General features: G+C 37.3%; 1 protein-coding gene across 11 annotated transcripts; it reads right to left on the bottom strand.

Annotated features, from left to right (window-relative positions):
* Positions 1-1356: 1356 nt before the first annotated feature.
* On the bottom strand, positions 1357-22330 carry cenpu.L (centromere protein U L homeolog). Of its 11 annotated transcripts, none has more exons than XM_018230465.2 (18): positions 22160-22327; positions 20906-20995; positions 20430-20523; positions 19216-19273; positions 18028-18124; positions 16179-16299; positions 15147-15237; positions 14438-14584; positions 13878-14009; positions 13720-13800; positions 11456-11587; positions 9708-9777; positions 8694-8814; positions 6887-6965; positions 6384-6431; positions 4639-4700; positions 2918-3074; positions 1357-2137 (listed from the first exon to the last, which is right to left on the bottom strand). In XM_018230465.2, the coding sequence occupies exons 3-18, from the start codon at positions 20456-20458 to the stop codon at positions 2000-2002; spliced, it is 1563 nt and encodes a 520-aa protein (XP_018085954.1). In that variant the 5' UTR covers positions 20459-20523; positions 20906-20995; positions 22160-22327; the 3' UTR covers positions 1357-1999. The 11 variants fall into 11 exon arrangements, with proteins under 11 accessions (XP_018085954.1, XP_041444991.1, XP_018085945.1 ...); XM_041589057.1 differs by having other exon boundaries at positions 19216-19270; XM_018230456.2 differs by having other exon boundaries at positions 20430-20511.
* Between the last annotated feature and the right edge of the window lie 1297 nt (positions 22331-23627).

The raw sequence follows: 23627 nt of genomic DNA, 5'->3' as shown, positions 1-23627 counted from the left end.
TTTAGATTGTAAGAAGGTAATGGCAAATGTGGAGAAACATAAAGCAATACTGACACAGTTCCATACCTATTTGGCATTGTCTTACTGAAATATCCCTGAAAAAGGAATTGTGTGGATGGCAGCACATGCTGCTGCAAAATCTGTGTATTTCATTCAGTATTATTGATGCCTTCCCAGATGTACAAGCTATCCATGCTTTTCCCTTCCACACTGACATTTCTCCAGATTCTCTCTTTTAAATCTTTTAAATGATATTATGCACTGTAGATGATGAAATCCCCAAATTCCTTGAGAAGCATTAGGGCAAGGCCAGACGTGGCGTCTTTGCGGCGTTTATAAAAAAGAACAGCCAGGCGTAAATACGCCACTGAAACCACATGCGACTGTCAACATGCGTTTTCCATCACGTAGGATTATTTTCCCAACATGCACTTCTCATTGAATTTGGACGCCATATTTAAAATACGCTGCGTATTTACGTAAAATGTGGTTTCAAAAGTGTAGATCCCACAGAGTCTATTGTTTGGTAGTTTCTTGACGTATTGGCGTTTCTGCAAAAAAAACGCCAATACTGGTGTCCTGTGGTGGATTTCAGCTTGCAAGCGCCCTGTGTGAATTGCCATAGTGCCTTTCCATTCGTTTCAGTGGTAGTGCAGTTTATGCGTATTTACGCCTGGCTGATCTTTTTTAAAAACGCAACGTAAAAACGCAGCAAAAACGCAGCGTCTGCCCTTGCCCTTACTCTTAATTGTTTCAATATTTGCCCAAACAGTGTGTCATGGACTGGAGTAAACCTCCCCCTACTTCTGAGAGACCCAATCTCTCTGGGATTCGCTCTTTATAGCATTGCACAACTTCTCTAGTCTTTTGTTGCCCCTGACCCAACTTTCTTAAAACGTGTTTTTGGCCACATATCCAAATTGAGAAAATATTTGAGAAAACAGTAACATTTACAAAAGCGATACCATGTCTCAGTTTCAATATTTGATATCTTGTACTGTTTGCAATTAAATATAGGGTTTAAAGCAGGGGTGTCCAAACTGCGGCCCGAGGGCCAGGATGCATATGAATGCGGCCCAGTTTGGTTCCCGAGGAAACGTCATGTCACAAAGGATATAGTAGGAGGGGGGACTCTGCCCATTGCCCAGTTAGTAATAATAATATAATAATAAGTCTATTTAATATCCAGGTGTCCCATATTCCAATGTATAGCTCCATCTGGTTATCCAACTGGCATTGTATTTCTTTTCTGTGTATTTCCTTTACTTTTACAAATCAAACGTGTTTGTGTATATCATGTGTGGCCCCAGACAATTTTTCTTTTTCCAATGTGGCCCTGCGAGCCAAAAGTTTGGACACCCCTGGTTTAAAGGATTTGCAAATCATCCCATTCTCTTCCTATTTACATTTTGTCCTACAGTGTTCCAACTTTTTTGGTAATAGTGCTGTACCTGGTGGAAACTGGCCACAAAAGAACTTACTGCAACCTTCAAGCACCCTGTCCCATCCATATTGTTTCTCACTTTAACTAAACAGGGCAGATTTGGTCTAGCTTCTTTTTGTAAAAATAAAGACATTTTCTCTTCCTTGTTAATGAACGATAATATTGAATGGCAGGAGAGGAAAGAATGTCCGTAAGTGCCACAAAACGTATGACTATATACAATTGTAACAGAACAACCTTTCGGCACTCTGTGGTCCTTTCTTCAGGCACATTTTATAAAACGAAGCTGAAAGTGTGAGTGAGTGTGTGTGTGTGTGTGAGTGTGTGAGAGTGTGTACGGAAAATGACTCGTATAGATTGAGATGTGGGACAGATGCGCACATAAAATATGTGATAAGTATAAAATGCTTAAAACTGATTTCCAGTAACGTTACTTATTGAAAACGTCTTCGCAACAGTCACATTTGTGCCAATAAACATGAAATCCTGCAAAAAGGTAGCTACGGAATACACCAAACATGTTTTATGTGCTAAAAAAATTGGAATGGAGAATCATTAAGATGACACCATGTCGTTTTTCTTCTGCTGATCAACGAAACTCTGTAGCTTAGCATTAATATTCTGGAAATGACTCTCAGCTCGGAAAATGGTTTCTGATTGTTGCAGCAGAGCAGCGATGCTCGACATTCCATACTAAAAGGAAAAAAAAAAAGTCATATAGAGAAAATAACTGATGGGAAAGTGATTGAGAGAAAGAATAGTAGAAAAGGGACGCGCGACATGCAGGGGATACTGGTGCAGGGATTAGCCGTATATGGCTGCCTTAAAGGAGAAACAAACCCTTAATAAAAAAAAAAGACCCTAACATGCCTACCCTACATAGATCCCCCAGCCTAGCTGCCCCCCTGGGCAAATGCCCCTAACACTTTACTTACCCCTCTATAGAGGTCTATGCACCTAGTCACACTGTGTTGGCCTACTTTTTACAGTTTTAAATATTCGTATTAAGTAATCATCTCTCAAACAAAGCCCTAGAGGGTTATATATTTAGATCCTCTTCTGTTCGCCTCTGGTCTCTCATGCAAACTATTACCTGGTTGGTAGAATTAAAAGTACTACAAACCAGACAGCCACAGAACATTACATTTCATAATTCAAAAATTAAAAATAGTATGAATACCAAATGGAAAATGTTATACGATACAATTACCTACATCATATGAAAACTTAATTTTAAGGTGCAGTGGCACTAGTTTGGGTTTTCAAAAATTCCTTTGATGCCTTAAGCGTACGTTGGTAAAGTAAAGCTATCTCATTTTATAAAACATTACAATAAATGCAATAAAAATGCAATAAAAATAGTTAAATTCTAGTACGTTATAAAAACAAAGTACAAAAATATTTAGAAACCTACAGAGCCAAAATTCTGGACTTGAGGCGGCAACTTAAACCAAGAGCAGAGTCTGAACTTACAGTTTCTCGAGTCCCTGGGTGTTGGGCCTTAAATGCCATGTAATTGTTTTGCAGCTCTTTGAGATTGTCTAGGAAAGAGTGGGCTTTATTTAGGCAGGATTTCTGCTCTTCCTGTTCTGCATATTCTTTTTGCAATTTTTTCAGCTTTGGCTCATTCCTGAAAAACACATCAAAAACACATCAGTTCATCTGGAAATATAAATTATTTGTGTCCTTCGTAGTTCATATTTTAATTACCATTAAAGATACAATACAGTAAAATACAAGGGCCTAAAGCCAGTCATACACAAGCACAATAAAGGCTGCCAATTCACAGCATATTGGCCCATGTATGGGGCCCACCGATGGGCCAGCAGACCGATATCTGGCCTATAATTGTGCAGATATTAAATGTGCAGGGTTTGAAAACCCTTCCATACTAGGAGTAAATCCGAGTCTCCAAAGGCCCCATTATTGGCCCCCACTGGATATGATTGGGAGGTAGCACAGACTATTACAGTCCAAGTAAAATGACCCTATGTTAAGAAAAGTGAAAGCATCTACTGTATATCCATCCACATCATATCATAACAAAAACGCACCAATGACACCACTTATCTTAATTTTCGGGAATCTTGTTGAACTGATAATACACCATGCTGTTCTCAGCATTCAGCGCACTTTGAATTTGACTGGGATGGTACATAGTTAATGAATTTGAAAACAACACATACTTCATTCAAATGTACTCTAAATCAAGTTATCTTTAATAACCAGGGGAACACACTGTTCGTCCAGAATCTGAAGGTAGGTATATAAAGAGAGTGAAGGGTTTAGGTTGAGTGGCTACACTCAATGACATATATGAACCTTTTGGAAGGCAGTTCTAGCAGTAATATCTTCAGTCTCTAGCAATGCAAGTAGGTTTTTCGGGATTGAAAAAATATCATGTCCACGGTTCCACTGGGCAGGGGGAAAAAGTATCAGCAGATGTTACAGGAGCTTCCTTTGTATCGATCCACCCATGATGCAGCCGGTTAAATAAACTGAATTGTGGCTGTTTCACCTAATTAAGGATGTGAAGTAGCTAGTTGCTCTAATCACTCAAATTGATGTTTAGGTAGGTAGGAGGCATATGGGTAGAATAATCAGTTCCAGGATGTTTTGTTTAACATCTATTTATAAAAAAAAATCAAGCTAAAGAAAAATATATGAAGGGGTATTAGCCATTTGCCCTTCCATTTAATAACTAGTGCTCTAAGGACATAAAACCCTGCCAACAGATGGTCAGAAAGGACGGGAAAAACCGGTCACGTTTTCTTTGTAATATTATTGTTCAATTGCCGGTGCTAGTACTGTGTTGCAGCTGCATGAAACTGTAGGTAACTTCATGTGCCCTTAAATAGTCAATTCTGGGTCAATCTCCTGCAGAATCAGGTTAGGAGAGGAAAAAAAATATCTGACTTGCAATAAAATATGGGGAGAGGATCAATTTTATTACACTTTGGATTCCAGTAGTATCCAACCAGATCAAAATACAGAAACATTACTGCCATCCAAGTGCAGTCCGTACTTCTTCTGTTGTTGTGAGCTGCTGACAGCAAAATATTTATTTACTCTCATATGTCTCAGATTTTGTTTGTATGTTAGCTGCACAAGCATTTTACCCAACATTTGCTAGAAAAGTATCTGAATGTTACACTGCACTTTCTGGCTGTGGAAATGAGGATGGTATAACTTACTCAATCAGTTCCTCTCTCACATGAATTAACTTTTTCCTCATCTTTCCAATTTCCAGTTGTAGCTGTAAGATACAATAATAAATGGTATAAAATACATTAAAGCATTGTTCTTTAACATGTAGCTTTCTAGTAGATTCTGAATTGCAATTCCTGCCTCGCGAATGCTGCCCCATGCTAACTAGAGCACTGACCTGGGAAATCAGTTGAGTGAATACAAGACATGTTAGCTCATCATAAGTGGTAGGAAAGCTTTTCAAAGGGTTAATAAAGGATGAGATACTGGACTTCATAGCTAATCATAATAATAGATCTTGCCAGACTAACTTAATTTCTTTTTACGAGAAGGTAAATAGAGACCTTGATTCTGGGATGTCAGTGGATGTGATTTACTTAGACTTTGCTAAAGCATTTGATACAGTGCCACACAAAAGGTTACTGGTTACATTAAGGAATGTTGGCCTGGAACATAGTATTTGTACCTGGATAGAGAACTGGCTAAAAGATAGACTACAAAGAGTGGTGGTAAATGGAACATTTTCTAATTGGACCAGTGTTGTTAGTGGAGTACCGCAGGGCTCTGTACTAGGTCCCTTGCTTTTCAACTTGTTTATTAATGACCTGGAGGTGGGCATTGAAAGTACTGTTTCTATTTTTGCAGATGATACTAAATTGTGCAGGACTATAAGTTCCGTGCAGGATGCTGCCACTTTGCAGAGTGATTTGTCTAAGTAGGAAAACTGGGCAGCAAACTGGAAAATGAGGTTCAATGTTGATAAATGCAGGTTATGCACTTTGGCAAAAATAATATAAATGCAAGTTATACACTAAATGGCAGTGTGTTGGGAGTTTCCTTAAATGAGAAGGATCTAGGGGTCTTTGTAGATAACACGTTGTCTAATTCTGGGCAGTGTCATTCTGTGTCTACTAAAGCAAATAAAGTTCTGTCTTGCATAAAAAATGGCATTAACTCAAGGGATGAAAACATAATTATGCCTCTTTATAGGTCCCTGGTAAGGCCTCATCTGGAGTATGCAGTGCAGTTTTGGACTCCAGTCCTTAAGAGGGATATAAATGAGCTGGAGAGAGTGCAGAGACTAAGTGCAACTAAATTGGTTAGAGGGATGGAAGACTTAAATTATGAGGGTAGACTGTCAAGGTTGGGGTTGTTTTCTCTGGAAAAAAGGCGATTGCGAGGGGACATGATTACACTTTACAAGTACATTAGAGGACATTATAGACAAATAGCAGGGGACCTTTTTACCCATAAAGTGGATCACCGTACCAGAGGCCACCCCTTTAGACTAGAAGAAAAGAACTTTCATTTGAAGCAACGTAGGGGGTTCTTCACAGTCAGGACAGTGAGGTTGTGGAATGCACTGCCGGGTGATGTTGTGATGCTGATTCAGTTAATGCCTTTAAGAATGGCTTGGATGATTTTTTGGACAGACATAATATCAAAGGCTATTGTGATACTAAGCTCTATAGTTAGTATAGGTATGGGTATATATAATTTAATTAAAAGTAGGGAGGGGTGTGTGTATGGATGCTGGGTTTTCATTTGGAGGGGTTGAACTTGATGGACTTTGTCTTTTTTCAACCCAATTTAACTATGTAAAAAAAAAATAATTTAAAACATTTTAGTGATTTGTTATTCAGTAAAATGAGCCTGGTGCAACTGGTGCAAATACAGCAATAGTTGTAGTTCAGTAGAGACTTACTTAGCAGTAAACATGTACAGTGTATACCTTTGTGTTTTGTCTCTTCAGATTTTTCAGTTTATGTGAATCTTCTATCTATGGAAATAAAGAGAACATTACACAAATTTAAACATGAAAAAGTTGAATAGAACTATATATCATGCCTAAAGTTGGTTTGGGATGAAACAGGCATTGATACAGAAGATCTATCATTGTGTTGGCTCATTATTCTACTTGCAGTAGCAGAGACCATCAATGGATATGTCAGTCCCCTATACCTATTGATATGATTAGTACATCATCTAGAATTCTAGATAATGTTTTTTATAATAATAACAAAATAATAATAATAAAGGGCCCTTTGGCCTTTAAATGTAGTCAATGCAGTCTAGCAAGGGTCCAGTCCAGAAACAGAGCCTCAATTTTGTTTAGACATTTTAATCTTAGTGTAAGATGAAAAGCTAGCAAAAAGATATTCACGGGGAGAAGTTATCATTGACTTTAATCACTTCAAAGTAATAATAAATCATTTTAAAAAGTAGAATACTTACAGATGCTGTAAGCTGTTCCTTAAAACTGTTAAAAAACATATCCACTGCTTTTTTGCAGGCAGAAGAATCAATGGCATCTCTACGCAAAAAAAATACATTACGTCAGAAATCATAAAACAAAGTTGACTGTACAAAAAGGCAGCATGTGTTGAACCCACATACTCAAAGTAAAATTTTAATGAAGCCATTAAAGAGATATCAACACCAGAAATTAAATATTTTTCTTGCCTATGCATGCTATTTCTAAAAATATTTGGCAGATGCTTTTACATCTGATCCCCCATGTTCCTCTATGAGGAGGCTGCCATATTTGTACAGCTGTAGTGCCTAGAATGAGAAACAGGTCGCAAAAAAGTCAGGATTAGGAACTTAAGTAACAATTACTTACAAATGCAAACGATCAACATGACTTACAGTATAGGCAACTTTTAATGTACATTAATGTTGTTTTTTAGTATCAGTATCACTTTAAAAGCCATTCTACTCTTCATGTGTGATTTCTAGTTGGCCTGTAAAAAGAATAATAGCTCATAGTGCCTGACACAGCTAACCAAGCAGCTGAACAAGCTCAGATAGACGAGAGAGGAAGAAGCAAACCTCTTACAGTTCCAACACAATGAGAAAGTTGACAAATTTCTTTGCCTACCACAGAATGCAATGTGGAATGCTGGCTGTCAGATAGCAACAACTCTACAGTGATTTGCCATTAAAGGGGTTGCTCACCTTCAAACAACTGGTTGTTTTCCGATAGATCACCAGAAATAACGACTTTTTTCAATGACTTTCTATTTTCTATGCGTCACTGTTTTTCTAATATTGAAGTATAAAGTGTCTTTTTTCACCTTCTAAAGCAACTCTGGGAGGGGGGGGTCGCCGACCCTGTAAACTGTTCTAAATTGATACATTTAGTTGATACAATCCTTATCTTTGTCCCTGCTGAGGAGAATCTCTGGGTTTTATTACAGGCAGCTGTTAGAATTGATACAATAGTTGCTAATACTCCAGAGATGCTGCTGAGAAATGGATCACATGAATTACTGAGCTGCCAGATTTAAACACCACAGACACGACCATTCAACTTTAAACTTAGATTTTGGAAAAATAAATAAATTAAAGGTGTATTTTAAGACCAATGTATACTTTTTGAATTTTGGTCTTAAAAATACACCTGTAATTTATTTATTTTACCTTGCATTATCCTCAATAGGACCTTGGGGATTGAAGGTGTTTTTTTAGACCAGTGGAAATGTTTTTCCTTATGCCACATTATCTTAAATAATATTAGATTTTGGAAAAACAGTAAAAAATAAATAATGGTAAGTAATTTAAAAAAAAAGTCTTTATTTCTGGGGAACAATCTGAAAACAACATAACTGAAAAAATAGTTTGAAAGGTGAAAAAACCCCTTCTACCTGTAAATCCTCAATTTTAATATTATACAGTAGGCTGGGGTCAGAAGACGGACCTTTTACAACATGCTTAAATGTCTCTTATGGATACAGATACTGTATGCTGCAGCCAGGTGAATGAGCTGCACTAGAGACACTTGCCAGTCACTTATTAACTTCTTGAAATGTGATATGTTTTGGTCTATGACAAGCACAATAATCAGACAGTTGTTTTTCCTAAATGTGTATCCATGCAAACTTGTGGATGCTTGCTTCTCATTATTGCTGCCAAGTTCCTGCCTGAGGTAACAATATCAACTAGGGCCAAAGCAATCACGGGCAACCTGGTCACCACATGTGGGCCGAGCCACAGCCTAATTCTACAGATAATTGTATTATGAGAGACATATTTTACCCACCTGTATTCTTCAACAATTTCTTCAAATTCAGAAAGTACAACATCAAATTCATTTAGGTCTCTAGAAGATCTGGGCATTTCTTTTGAACGCCAGACCTTTATGGGTACAGTATTTGTAAGGCCTAAAAATGTAAAAGTGTGAAATTATAAATAAAACTGAAATACGTCAGTTTGTAAAATAGTTTATGGAATGTGCTACATTTTTCTAGATTAGAATAAAACAGTTTTTCGAGCAATACTGGGGACATTATTTTTAGGGATGTACCGAATACACTATTTTAGATTCGGCTGAACCCCTGTGAAAGATTTGGCTGAATACCGAACCAAATACGAATTTGCATATGCAAATTAAGGGTGGGAAAGGGAAAAATTGTTATTTCCTTGTTTTGTGACAAAAAGTCACACAATTTTCCTCCCCACTCATAATTTGCATATGCAAATTCAGATTCAGATTGGCAGGGCAGAAGGATTTGGCTGAATCCGAATCCTGCTGATAAAAGCAGAATCCTGGATTCAGGGCATCCCTAATTATTTTACGCAACTGAAAATGGTAAATAGGCTTTATCTGTTACACATTAAAGGCAACATTTTGACTAAAAATGGCTACCTATGCATTCAGGTATATCAAAAATGGAATTAACTACTCATTAAAACTTTAATTCAAACTCAGAATCCAGAATTAGTATGGTCACTATAATCACTGGGGGGGAGGGGGGCTGTTTCATAGGCACCCTCCCAATGATTATAATCTCTAATTCTATTTTAATTTTGTAATCCTTGTATGTTATATTATTGCTAAAACCTCTGTTATAACATTGTAAAGTGATGCACAGGTTTCTGGAGCTGTATAAATAAATGATGATGATGATGATGATGATGATGAGTATGATATTAACAGTTACAACTGTTTATTGGTTGCCCGTGTCAGTGACCCTGAAAACACAGATAGTATTTTCAGTGTTCATGCTTAAATAATCTTTTGATAACCTCCAAAAGAATAATATCTGATTTTTACCTGATACACTCGAGTCTGGTGTCAACGATGTATTCTGCATTCTTTTCGGGGTTTTGCTTTTGGGTGAACCCTTAGACAATGGACAGGAATTAGAACTGGCTCTTTTATTCTTCATTTTATTTTTAACGCTGATCACAATTAACAAGGATCTGTAAAGAACACATTTATATCTAGAAGATCATAAAACTACCCTACAAATTTCAGACACTTGGGGGCAGATTTATCAAAATGTGAGTTTAGAGCTTAATAAATAAAAACTCACCCACATTCTATTCAATCCTAAGGCATTTTTAGAGAATGTATATTTGCTATATTTCCCTTAATAGGCAGTAAAATCAAAGTACAACTTACATTCATAGAAAATGCCAAAATTCCTTTACTGAATATATGTACTATATGTGAATTCAATTTGCCATAATGTTTTCGTAGGCTGAATTATTTTGATTTCCTACTGTAAATATACTGCAATATACTGCAGCTTCAGTTCATATGTAAAATGCTATACTGTATGTATTCCTTCCATGATCAAGGTTCATAGACATTTGCGGTGTCCTTGAATATCAATATAGTGTTACAGTTCATAACAAAGGGACACATACATCTGCCAATTTAGTTGTGCAGTAGTGTAACTAAACGGTGCGGAGCACTGCAGCACATTTTTTAGGCCTCCCTCCAATTCTAGCAAAATAGGGCCTTTTGTCACACAGAGGCACATTTATCAAGAGTCAAATTTTGAATTCATGCAAATTTTTTAAAACTCTCAAACTCGAAAATAAAAATGTATTGATAAAATTTAATTGTCTCTGCTATTGAATCGATCCGAAAACTCAAATCTAATTTGATTTGAAAAACTCAAACCAAATTAAAAAAACGTGAATGTCAGGAAGGCTGCAAACATCACCAAATTGATCTCTGGACTTCTCCCATTGACATACAGCAATTCAGCAGGTTTCAGGTGGCAAATAGTCAAATTAGAGTTCTTAAAGGGCCAGAGTATGATAAATCTTGAAATTTGAATTAAAACTCAAATCGAGTTTGGATAATTCACAATTCAAATGAGAGTTTTGAAACAAAACAAAAGAAAAAAAACTAAAATTAGAATTTTCACTTCTACCCTTAATGAATCTGCCCCATAAACTGTATCTGTCAGGACTACTTCTAGACATTATATAGATGCTGGGTCTGCCCGTACGCCCCTGCATTCTTGATTTCAAAGTACAGGTATAGGATCCCTTATCCAGAAACCCGATATCCAGAAAGCTCTGAATTACGGAATGTCTGTCTCCCATAGACTCCATTTTATACAAATAATCCAAATTTTTAAAAATGATTTCCTTTTTCTCTGTAATAATAAAACAGTAGCTTGTACTTGATCCCAACTAATGTATAATTAATCCTTATTGGAAGCAAAACCAGCCTATTGGGTTTATTTAATGTTTAAATGAATTTCTAGTAGACTTAAGGCATGAAGACCCAAATTACGGAAAGATCCGTTATCCGGAAACCCCCAGGTCCCGAGCATTCTGGATAACAGGTCCCATACCTGTACTATAAATTTGATTCTCAGTACAATTCCTTAAAATGAATATATTTTCAGTTCATTTTGTTGACCCATAGCAAACCTGTTTTTTTCTATCTGTTTTCCCTCATGGAATGTTAGCACATACCACATATGTGAAATATGGAAGATTTGAATAGGATAAAAATAAAACAAAAAAATATTTTTTGTGTAATTCTCCAATACTTACTGCCTCATCACTGCTTTTTCTCCTGCGTTTCTTTGCTTGACCAAGGGGTTGCGATCTATTTGATGCTTCATCTTGACTTGCTGAACATTCAACGACATCTGTCTGCACCTGATATTTTGCTTTGTTTGGAGTCTGAAAACAAATTAAGAAAAAGAATGCTTTTCATCTGTGTTTTACGTACCCTATAGTTTTTACAAATCACGAAACTCTGCGTTTGCGCAAAAGTTGCAACACTTGCCAGTCATGTCCTGCAATGTAACTAGAATGCAGGCAGATATCTCTGTATTCGGAGGCAAAGTCAAATTCTGTAATGCCTTCCCAGGTTGCCAGCCATACATGCCTTATTAATCCATAGGGCTGCTGTAACATTTCTATGTGTTCAGAGCTGAACAAGTCTTCCCTTGTTGTGTATTTCCCCAGTATATTAGTTCTCTTTTCCAGACATCAGAGGCAGAGCAGAGGCAAACCAGTGACATAAAAGCTTGTCTACTGGGACCTTACTAGTGTCGCTTCTTATGATGCCAGCAATAGATTTCCAGTAAGTTGAGTTACTTGAGGAAACGCAGACTGCAAGAAGAGGGTGGATATTAGTCATGTACAGGTCGACAATAATCGTCCCATACCCAACACCTCAGTTTATAGACCCGCTCCCAATCTGCCCATCTCTTATGTCAATACAGAGTGGGGGCAGGCTGGAGTGCCCTATAAATGGAGGCTTCTGGAGCCCAAAGCCAGCAGAGTAAGGCCACAAAATGTGTGTGGAAGTCTACCCGAACCCACCTGACCCACGGCTATCGGGTCGGCCGCACACAACTAGTGGATACCTCAACAGAGTTCTCATTGTTCTGAGGTGGATCAGTTACTATGCAGAGCCTACCTTCTATTAATTCATTATATGCACTGTGTCATGTTGGGTACGTTCAGAAAGGAATATCTAATAAAGCTAATAAGAATTTAGGCCCAAATTAGCAATTCAGGCAGCGCTCCGGATGGATATGAGGAGGTTTATTGCAACAAGGAGAAGGAAAGCTACGGAGGCATTTTATTGCCAATAGATTAGCTGCAATAGTGCAAGCTAGAATGCTATATTTATTCTGTAGAATGTTTTACCATACCCGAGTAAAAAGCTCTAGAAGCTTTCTGTTTGTTTAGGATAGGAGCTGCAGTATTAATATGGTGTGACATCACTTCCTGCCTGAGTCTCTCCCTGCTCTGGGCTCAGATTACAGTAGAGAAGGGAGGGGGGGGGGAAGAGGAGCAAACTGAGCATGCTCTTGCCCAGGGCAATGAGGTTTAAGCTGAAGGCAGGAAGTCTGATACAGAAGCCCATGTGTACACAATAGAAGGAAAGAAATGCAGAGTTTCTTTTGACGGGACTCAGAGCAGCAATAATTTGGGGGTTTACTGGTATATTTAGATGGACCTTTCAGATAAGGCTTATTTAGTTTTTACCTTTCCTTCTCCTTTTAGGTAACAGCGTCGCCTTATTATCAGATAGGTGTAACTTCATTTTATCATTGGGATAACCGATTACTATTTTGCACTGCTGCTGCCTTCTTTTCCATTATTTGCCTCATTTTTAACTTTCCTGCCAGCAACTGGTTGCATAAGCTGCCTATACAACTGGGAAGCACTACTCCAACACCAAGCATCATATAACATGGATATGGGACAAGCTTGTAATTGCAAAGTTATTAATTTCCCGTCGATATTTTATCATATTCATGAGTCAATTTAACTATAATTTAGTTTCAAGGCTAATCACTAGTGATGGGCGAATTTATTCGCCAGGCGCGAATTCGCAATGAATTTGCGCAATTTGCTGCCGGCGAATGAATTCGCAAAACAGGCGCGAAAATTCGCCTGCGTCAAAAAAAAAATGAACACCATTTTTTGGATGGCGGCGCATTTTCACCAAAAAAAAAGACACGCTGGCGTCAAAAATGAGACATTTTGTGAATTTCACACTAATTTTTTGGTGAAGCAAAACTGCGCAAATTCACCCATCACTACTAGTCACATTTAGCCACCACAAAACAACTTTAAAAAAAAATACCCCTCCCCCCTTCAAAGTGTTTTCAGTATATTTGCCTAAAAGGCCTAGAATTGTGAACAATTGAAATATACGTGATGTGAGATATTTGTATTTCCCTAAGATAAGCATAACATAGACAATGTAGTGTTTAATGTCCCTTAAAGATTTTAAGTAAAATATTTAAAAAAAAAAACAAAAACCAATTATATTGCAGTGACCCAGTGCTCACCGCATTTTTTACTTTTCTTCTACGTTTCTTTGTTTGACCAGGTGTTTCTGAATTATCTTCTACTTCCACTTCACCCTTATTCTGAAAAAGTAAGCAAAACTTAATGGAGAGAAAAATACTACTATAAAAAAAGCTATATTTCATGTTCTGATACTTACTGCACCTTCACTTATTTTCTTTCTGCGCTTCTTTGCCTGACTTGGTCTACGCAATACATTTTCCTCCTCCTCTTCATCTATCCTTTCTGCAGATTGGCCATGTTTAGTATCAATTTTTTTTTTGTTTGGGGTCTGAAAACAGAATAGTGAAGTCATTTGCCTTGCCATGATTTCACAGTTATGTATTGGTTTCTAATTTCAATCTTGTTCATTTCACAAAAGAGACACTAGTTAGGCTGTTGTTCCTGGTTCATGTTTATTAAGAACCGTGGATAACTCAATTTGTTTTTTTATAAATAGTATATTATGTATTCTGGTATTGTGACTCTTATTTAAATACCTGTTGTTATCAAGTAGACATTGCAATAAAGCTGAAGGCTACAATTCCTCACTGTGATTAAATTATCAATGGTGTTTTCAGAAAAAATATTCATAATAGGAGAAGTTGAAGAGCTACTAAATTATGCCAGCTCAGGTAAGAAACGGTTATCTGCAGTGCTTTATAAAAGTGTGTTGCCCTCATAGCGAATATATACATTTAAATGGAATCTTCTGTTTACCAAAAAGTCATATATTTTTATTCTACTTCTGTTTGTTTTGCCAGGGGTGTGTAATTTGCTTGTCGCTTTTCCGGATATCTTGTTTGGAGACTCACATCTGTGAGAAGATTCAGCTGCTTGAACCAATGATTTGGCTTTGTTTAGGGTCTAAATAAATGGAACACAGAAGGAAAGCACAGACTGGAACACATCATTCTCACACTGAAACAATGTTACGGTACATATTGATATATAAACCATATATTGATGTGCAAAACAATTATTCCTCAATTTTAGATCCACATTTAGCTCTTACAATTATCTGATATGTTATGCATTGTGTTTTTTTAAATAGTTTTTAATAAGTAAACATGTTAGTCACTATATTTTGCAAGTAATATTATAAATGACTGTATCCAACATTACATGTATTCAACATCAAGTGCAATGTACGGAAATAAAATAACAGAGGAAAAGTGTAACAGTTAAGAACAGTTTATGTAGTACTGTATGGAAAATGACTTTCCCATATTTTGAAGCTAGTGGATCAAGGTCTTTCAGGAAAGTTTCCATGCTTGTAATATTTAGTATTGTTAAATATTGGTGACCTGCCTAGAAAAGAATATACACAGACCGAACAGTATGTATCGAAGGATGGAAAAGCAATCAACAAGAGGAAAGGAGCTGATGCTGGTTCTACAGTCTGGGCTGGGATTGATGGTAAACAAACCTTTTTTTTTGTTTTCTCTATAACTGTATTTTCCTGTGCTGTGTGATCCTCAGATGATTCTGCAGTTTTGCTCTTGGATGAAGTGCTTCGACTATTGCATTCCACAAAAAAGAAAAATATTATACTTTAAGATGCATAATAATGTCCAATTATGCCCAAAGAAATTTTAAGCAGCTTGCCAATATATACATTACAAATGGTCACTGAATGTAATTTTATAGTTAATGTAATTGCTATTTCAATCAATATGTCTGTCCATCCCTCATATTGTCTGCACTGCTGGTTTTAAGTATAGAAACAACATTGTGGAAATTATAGTCTTAGCAGAAAGAGAGCTTACATCTGCTACATTGTCTTAATGTTTAGAAGCAGCACTGCTCAGAGAATAGCAAGGGACAGATTAATAGAATTACAATACTGTAGAAAATTTGTAATTAAAGTGTTTTAGAAGCTTGTTTTAAAATTGTATTTTCTTTTATAGTGCAAATTATTTCTGGCATAAAACACATTTTATTCCAGATAAGAAATATGTTGATTAACGTTCACTAAACTTAAAGTGTAAAAGTTTGCTCCCTGCAGAGGTTAACATATTCTCACTTAGAAAAGTAAGAAAACATTTCATCTGACCAGGATGAGAGCAAAAGTGCGAAAAGTGCACCTGCAGACTACAGAACTCGAAGCTGGGTGGGATTTCTGCTTCACACTTACCAGGTTTCACTCACAAGCTATTTAAACAGAAGGGAAAAAAGATTACCTATAAACTGTCCTAGTTACTATGATGAAGTACATGTCAAGGTGCAAATTCCAAAATCTGATCTGAGGCATAAACACAGAACTCAGGGCATACTTTGCAAATAATGGAGATAATTCACCAATACAAAATACCTGTATATGGTATAGCTTTTTGTATTACACCTCAACATTTGTGGAGATTGGTCTCAATCTCCAAGAAGGTGCAAATAAATCAACAACTATTTCTCAACATGAAACATTTAAATATCCCCAAGATAGTTTCTCATATATACATTATACCTTTTGCCTTTTCTCACTGAAGAACTTAATGACTGTTCCTCCCTTGGCCTTTCTTCATGTAAGTCTTTTTCCAGGGGTTCATCTGCATCAGTATAAACAGCTGTGCTGTGTAAAGGTGGATCTAGAAGCGGAGAAAAAAAAATTAAAATGACAGAATCCCAAGTAACAGTACAGCCAGGTGTATCTTATGGGACAGAAATGTTAAACTGCCTTTGGGTCTGCAATTACAAGGTTCATCACTGGGCCCAACAAAAATCAGTGCAAAATTGTACTAATAACTTCAAAGAAATCTCCAAAGCATGCTGATAAATTTAAAAAAGTACAAATTTATTACATCTTATAAAACATCAAATATACCCCTCATGGCGCCTAACGCGTTTCATATATATATATATATATATATATATATATATATATATATATATATATATATATATATATATATATATATATATATGTAACACATGTGGAAGATTGTGATTGGTTTTATTGTGGGGAGGGTCTATGAGAGCTAGGGGCAAATTCACTAAGCGCCGAAGCGCCAAACGCTAGCGTCAATTCGCTAGCGTTGGGCATTTTCGTTACTTCGCAAATTCACTAATGAACGCTGGCGTAGATTCGCTAGTGTTACTTCGCACCCTTACGCCTGGCGAATTTTCGCTACGGACGTAACTACGCAAATTCACTAACGCGCTCAGTGTACTGAACGCTACCTTTTACGCTAGACTTCCTTCGCCACCTCAGACCAGGCGAAGCGCAATAGAGTAGATAGGGATTGCTTCAAAAAAAGTCAAAATTTTTTCTAAGTCCCAAAAAACGCTGGCGTGTTTTCTACATTATGGGTGATAGGCTGAAAAAGATCGAAATTTTTTTTAGGGCTCCCCTCCTTCCCCCCTACATTTCCAGACTCATGGCAACTTACCTATACAGTGGGCACATGTGTAGGGCAAAATAAAATTTTTATTTGATGTTTTGAAGGTTTTCTAGGCATTTGTAGTGCTGATAAGTATTCCTCCATTGAAATTTGAATTTGGCGCCGTATGCAAATTAACCTTCGCTAGCGTAACTTCGCTTCACTTAGCGAATCAACGCTAGCGCAACTTCGCAACCTTACGCTACCCCTGTGCGCAACTTCGGATTTTAGTGAATTTGCGGAGCGCTGGCGAAACTACGCCTGGCGAAGTGCGGCGAAGTTGCGCCTGGCGCAACTACGAACCTTAGTGAATTTGCCCCCTAGTATTTAAGCATGAAATGCGTTAGGTGCCATGAGGGGTTATTTGATGTTTTATAAGATGTAATAAATGTTTACTTTTTTAAATTTATCAGCATGCTTTGGAGATTTTTTTGAAGTTATTTGACTGTACCTCTGTTTGGTCACTAGAGGACTCCAGCATGCTATTCCTATGTTTACTATGCTCTATACCCAACAGTTTCAAAATTGTACTAGGCAAAAATCCATTTACTTCTTAAAGGGCCAGTATAACCAGCTCAACGGGAGTTCAATGTATAGGGTTTGTGTTAAATATACTTCTGCCTGTTGTTTTAAACATGAAAAGCCTAAAGGTTTTTGCGATTCCTTGAGCTAAACAGGGCAAACAAAAAACCTGAAACTACTCAGCATTTGGATCTTGCAAGCTAGATGATTAAATACCAGTGTACAGATGAAATTTAAATTGCTTCATTAACCAACAAAATAACATGGTGCAAGCAGTAAAAAAAAACATGCTTTGAACCTTTTTTTTTTTGCATCTTATGTATTAATTAAGGCCATCAGAGTTTAGATTTGGTATTTATCTGAATATGAATCTTGGATTTGGTGCATCCCTAATTATTATTGTTATATACTAACCAAAAGACACGTCGTCCTCCTCCTCCTCATCCATTGCAATATCATCATGTGCTTTTATGACGCTGGAATCTGGAATTCCAACAATATCTACTTCTCTCTAGAAATCAGAAACAATGAAGGTTAAAAAAGGCATCTGTAAACATGCACTGCAACTAAATGTATATACAAGGGAATTTTTTTGTGAAATGAAAAAAAAATAAATGAATAAAAAAAAAGTCACAACAGCAGGGAAAAATGGAGTGAGCAAAAGTTTTTTCCACATTCCTGTCACAGCATAACAAAATAATGGCAACAGCAGGTGTGAAGATGTGTATTATTATGTGTGTGCCTACATGAAATCTGTAGCAACGTGGAGTGCGTATGGAACAGCATATTGATTGCAGATTCCAGCCCTTATCTCCCATTGCTAGTCTTCAATAAGTATCACTTGCCTGTCTTTACCCACCCTAAGAATACATTAACTGTACTTTTCCTTTTTGGGTTAAAGGCAATACTATTTGTGTAGCATGGTGCATGTAAAAACCTTCCACTTCCAAAAGGTCTTTAATCCACCAGAAACACTTCTATTGTTTATTTACTATAAGGTTGTTGAGGATATGAAATGTCTGCAAGGAGAAGTTTTGATGGAAAAATTCACTTAGAGGCCGATTTATCAAGGGTCGAATTTTCGAGGGTTAATAAACCCTCGAATCGACCCTCGAAGTTAAATCCTTCGACTTCGAATATCGAAGGATTTAGCGCGAATCCTTCTATCGATCGATCGAAGTAAAATCGTTCGATTGAACGAACGATAGAAATCCTTCGAATTGAATGCAAAAGCAAAAAAAAAAAAACCTTAGAAGAGTGCTGGGGAAGGTCCCCATAGGCTAACATTGCACCTCGGTAGGTTTAAACTACCGAAATATGTAGTCAAAGTATTTTTTAATGAGACAGTACTTCTACTATCGAATGGTCGAATAGTCTAACGATTTTTAGTTCGAATCATTCAAATCGAAGTCGAAGGTCGTAGTAGTCTATTCGATGGTCGAAGTACCCAAAAAAAACCTTCTAAATTCGAAGTTTTTTTTCATTCGAATCCTTCACTCGAGCTTAGTAAATGTGCCCCTCAATGTTTTTAAGAACGGCATGTCTTCCATATATATTGTTGAGTGGAGGTGATATACTTTATATATTTTATATAAAACTTACATTTGTGTGGACATCTTCAGCAATGACATTCAGGTTTTTATCAGCAGTCTTCTTTCTGCTGATTAAGAAAAAAACTGGATTAAAACAGGATAGATAACATACCTAGTGATGACAACTAGGGGCACATTTACTTAGGGTCGAATATCGAGGGTTAATTTCCCCTAACATTTTTTGAAATTCTGCCTGAAACGGTCGGATTTTCCACCGAAACTACAAAATAGGATAGGGACCTCTACCATTGACTTTGAATCGAACGATTCGAAGGATCTTAATCCATCGATCGAAGGATTATCCTTCGATCAGAAAAACCTTGGAAAGCCTATGGGGACCTTCCCTTGGAATAATTGACAAAGCTTTAGTTATATAGTAAATTGGCTAGAATTATTTGCATGCTTTCATAACACAAAGACAGTTATTTACTAAAATCCGAATTTAACTCATTTAAATGAACCACAACCAAACTCCCATACCTGATTTTACATTATTTATTATTATAAAAGCTTGATTTAATCTGTTTAGGAAAGAAATTGATAAAATTGAGCGAAAACAGGTTTCATACAATTTTTTCTGGCTTTTTTTCCCCCAACATTTTTTGAAATTCTGCCTGAAACGGTCGGATTTTCCACGGAAACTACAAAATAGGATAGGGACCTCTACCATTGACTTATACACAACCTCGGCAGATCTGAGATGGCAGATTTTCGAATTCTGTCTTTTTGCAGCATCTGGCTTTAATAAATCTCAAAATATTCGAGTTTTGACTCAAAAAACCTGACCAGCGTTTAGGAAATAACCACCCAAAACATTAGACATGATATTGCTACCACTGATATTAGCTTATTTATTTATATCCTTGTTGCAGGTTTAATTAATTGTTTCCAAATTTGCTTGCATCTTTCACTAGCCCTATAAATGGCAGATTGCAGGACCATTAATTGTAATAATTCACGTTTCCTTGTAGTTTGCACAATCTTTATTAAAAGCTGTTCTATTTCCAGATTGAGGCTAAACTTAGTTCAAAATATCTTAATAAGGGAAAGTTACTGAATAAACAGAATAAAAACAGAGGCCAGAAAAAAAAATAAAAAATTATATATATATATATATATATATATATATATATATATATATATATATATATATATATATATATATATATATATATATATATATATATATATATAAAAAGTTTACACTGATAATTTCATACTTACGCCACATTTTTTGTTCTTGAACGTTTCATATTTGGGTGTTTGTAGCTTCGTCTCTTCAACTACACACATAAGTAGTAGACATCTGTAAACACATCTTGAAGTGAAATTAAGCTTTTAAAAAGATTATGAATCAATATAGCAAAGAGAAACAGGCTGATTTTAATAAAACAAACATTTTTTATTACAGCCAACAGGATGGAGGTATAAGGCATGACGTTGCTGCATTTATACTACAGTGTTCTGGGATATTAAATATGCAGTTGGTACAGTATTTATTCTACCATGTGTTTTGGGATGTATGAAATTTGCACTGTATTTTAATTTATTGTATTTTTTATTTTAATTAGCCTTCCCAAACACAAAAAAGTTCAGCAAATCAACACACAGAATAACTATCCACATGCATGGTCATCAGGTGCTGGATTTGACAATACTTTACATCCCGTTATGTGTGTGTGTGTGGCTGTTACACCTACATGGATCCTGCAGTGGCAGCTGCCGTCTGTGAGATTTTTAACAGTGTAATCCGGCTAGATATTGTCCAGTTCTGAAAACAGTTTAATGGTCTGAAAACAAAACAGAAGAATACGTGTACTTGGGCACGTCAGTACTCAGACAGAAGGGCATATTTACAATCAGGTAGAGAAGTGTTAAAAAGGTCAAGTGGCACCACTGACAGGTAATGAAAGTAGAGCAACTGCCATATAGCAGTCCCCAGAGGGGGCCCATACAACAGGAGGGTCCCAGACTGTGGGTTCTGCTGTATGGTAGTGCCTCTTTTCAGACCTTCTGCTGGTTTCATTTTTACTGCCTGTCAATAAAAAATGAGCAGGTGGGCAGCCAACAGAGGGGTGAGGGCTAAAGGAGGCCGGCGATTTAAAGTGAAGCAGGGCCCACTAACGCTTCTTTCATGGGGAGCTTAATAGTTATGTGGGGTTGTCATTTAAAGGGGTTGTTTACCGTTGAGTTCACTTTTAGTATGATGTAGGGAGCTATATTCTGAGACAATTTGCAATTGGTTTTAATTTTTTAATTTTTTGAGTTATTTAGCTTTAAATTCAGCAGCTCTCCAGTTTGCATTGTCAGCAATCTGGTTGCTAGGGTCCAAATTACCCTAGAAACCATGCATTGATTTGAATGAGAACATGGAATATTAATAGGGGAGGTTCAAAACAGAAAGATGAGGAATAAAAAGTAGCAATAATAATAAATGTGTAGCTTTAAAGAGGATTTGTTTTTAGAGTGGGTCACTGACCCCCTTTTTGAAAGCTAGAAAGAGTCAGGAGAAGAAGGCAAATAATTCATGAACTATAAAAAATAAATAATGAAGACCAATTGAAAAGTTGCTTAGACTTGACCATTCTAGAACATACTAAAAGTTAACCTGAAGGCGAACCACCCCCGTTAATAAATCTGCTAACAATTGGATGTGCTTGCATAGCTGTCAGTCATTGATTCACAGGCTTCAGACAGCTGCTGGTAGAAAACTGAGAGCAATAATGTGTTAGGTTGCCTGAGGATACTGCCCATAAATTTGATTATATGCCACAATAACTTTCTTTTTAACCAGGACAGTTTTCCATTCAATGTATACACGTACAGCAGTGTCCCATATAACAGCTATACAACATCAGCTTCCCATATAAGAGCTATACAACATCAGTGTCCCATTATTACATATAACAGCAATAGAACAGTGCACATGGAATGTTCCAGCTCTTGCTGCTTACCCTGCATGATATCGACTTCCTCCTGTCACTGCTCAGGCTGTCAGCATCTCCAGAGCTGTTGTCTCATATATTTTCTTGACTTCCCTCCTTTTTTTTTTTTTCGTATTATTGTGCAACAACTTGTTCTCCTCACCCCCTCCCTTGTCTTCCGGGTTCACTATACAAAGCCACACCCCCACTTCCTGCCTCCGTCATCCCTAACTCCGCCCCTGCCAAACAAGTAGAAAGTGCTGGCTGGTGTGTGTTGAGCTGTGTAAACACAGGCACGTTCTTCTGAGCATTTGGGATCTTAGTCCTACCAGCGGCTCTGTGGAACATTCTAATGAGTTTCCTCTATCTCTTATGAATGTATTCTTGTTTTTAATCCATCATATTACCCGTAATTTGTATCTGTGCCAGCAAGAGCCAAAAATCCATCATATTGCCCCAAACATCTGTGTACCTGTGTCAGCAGCCACCATATTGCCCCATATACCTGAGCCAGCAATAGCCAATCCCTCATACTGCCCCCGATCAGTACCTGTGCCAGCTGCAGCCAAAATATCCACAAAATTGCCCCCAAATACGTACTAAAGCAGCAGCCTAAAATCCATCATATTGCTCCATATAATTTGTTTACCTGTACAAGTCCAAGATATTGCCCACAAATATGTACCTGTGCCAGCAGCTGCCAAGAGGGAGGTGGGAAGTGCTTCTGCCTGCAATATGAATCACGTGTAAGAACAGGCAGTTTATAAAATTGAAAAACTATAAAAGGTCAAGCAAACCAAAAAAAATCCCTTAAAAGTGCGCCCCCCCCACCATGATGGTGCCCTAGGCGGACGCCTACTCTGCCTACCCCTAGTTCCGGCCCTGCTGAAGAGTAATACACCCCACAGGTCCGGACTGAGAATTAAAATAGGCCCTGGCATTTCAGGTACACAGAGGCCCAATCAGCCCACATAGAGGCCTAAACAGCCTGCCAGCCCACTAAATACTGACTTTCTGTGGGACCTTTTAGCAGCCCCTCTGGCATTTGCCAGAACCCATAGATTGCCAGTCCGGGCCTGACACCCCAACCCCATTTACTTGTCATGCACTATGCCCCCCCCCCCTTACTTGCAGCAACAAAGGTTCTGAGCATTGGCAGACACTTTTAGTGGCCCTCCAGCAGTTGCACATGACTATGAAGGATGCTGGGAGTTGTAGTCGGTGGGGGCCACTATGAACTAATGGAATCTATACAGTTGTCTCATCTGGTGCAGAAACACCAGCAATAGTGGCACTGGCAGATCTGCCCATGTTCACACACACAACAATGGGTGGACAGGAGAAGACATGACTTTTTGGGAGTCATCCTGATTTTTGCCTCCAATAATCATCACCGGCAGTGACACAGCTATTATCTGCTGCCAGTAATTTACATAGTAACATTAGGTTAAAAAAAGACACATGTCCATCAAGTTCAACCTTTTTACTTTTTTTTTTA

This window comes from Xenopus laevis, chromosome 1L (assembly GCF_017654675.1).
Source record: "Xenopus laevis strain J_2021 chromosome 1L, Xenopus_laevis_v10.1, whole genome shotgun sequence".
NCBI classification, from domain to species: domain Eukaryota; kingdom Metazoa; phylum Chordata; class Amphibia; order Anura; family Pipidae; genus Xenopus; species Xenopus laevis.
Note: the sequence above shows the minus strand (reverse complement) of the source record. Positions and strands in the feature narration are given on the sequence as shown.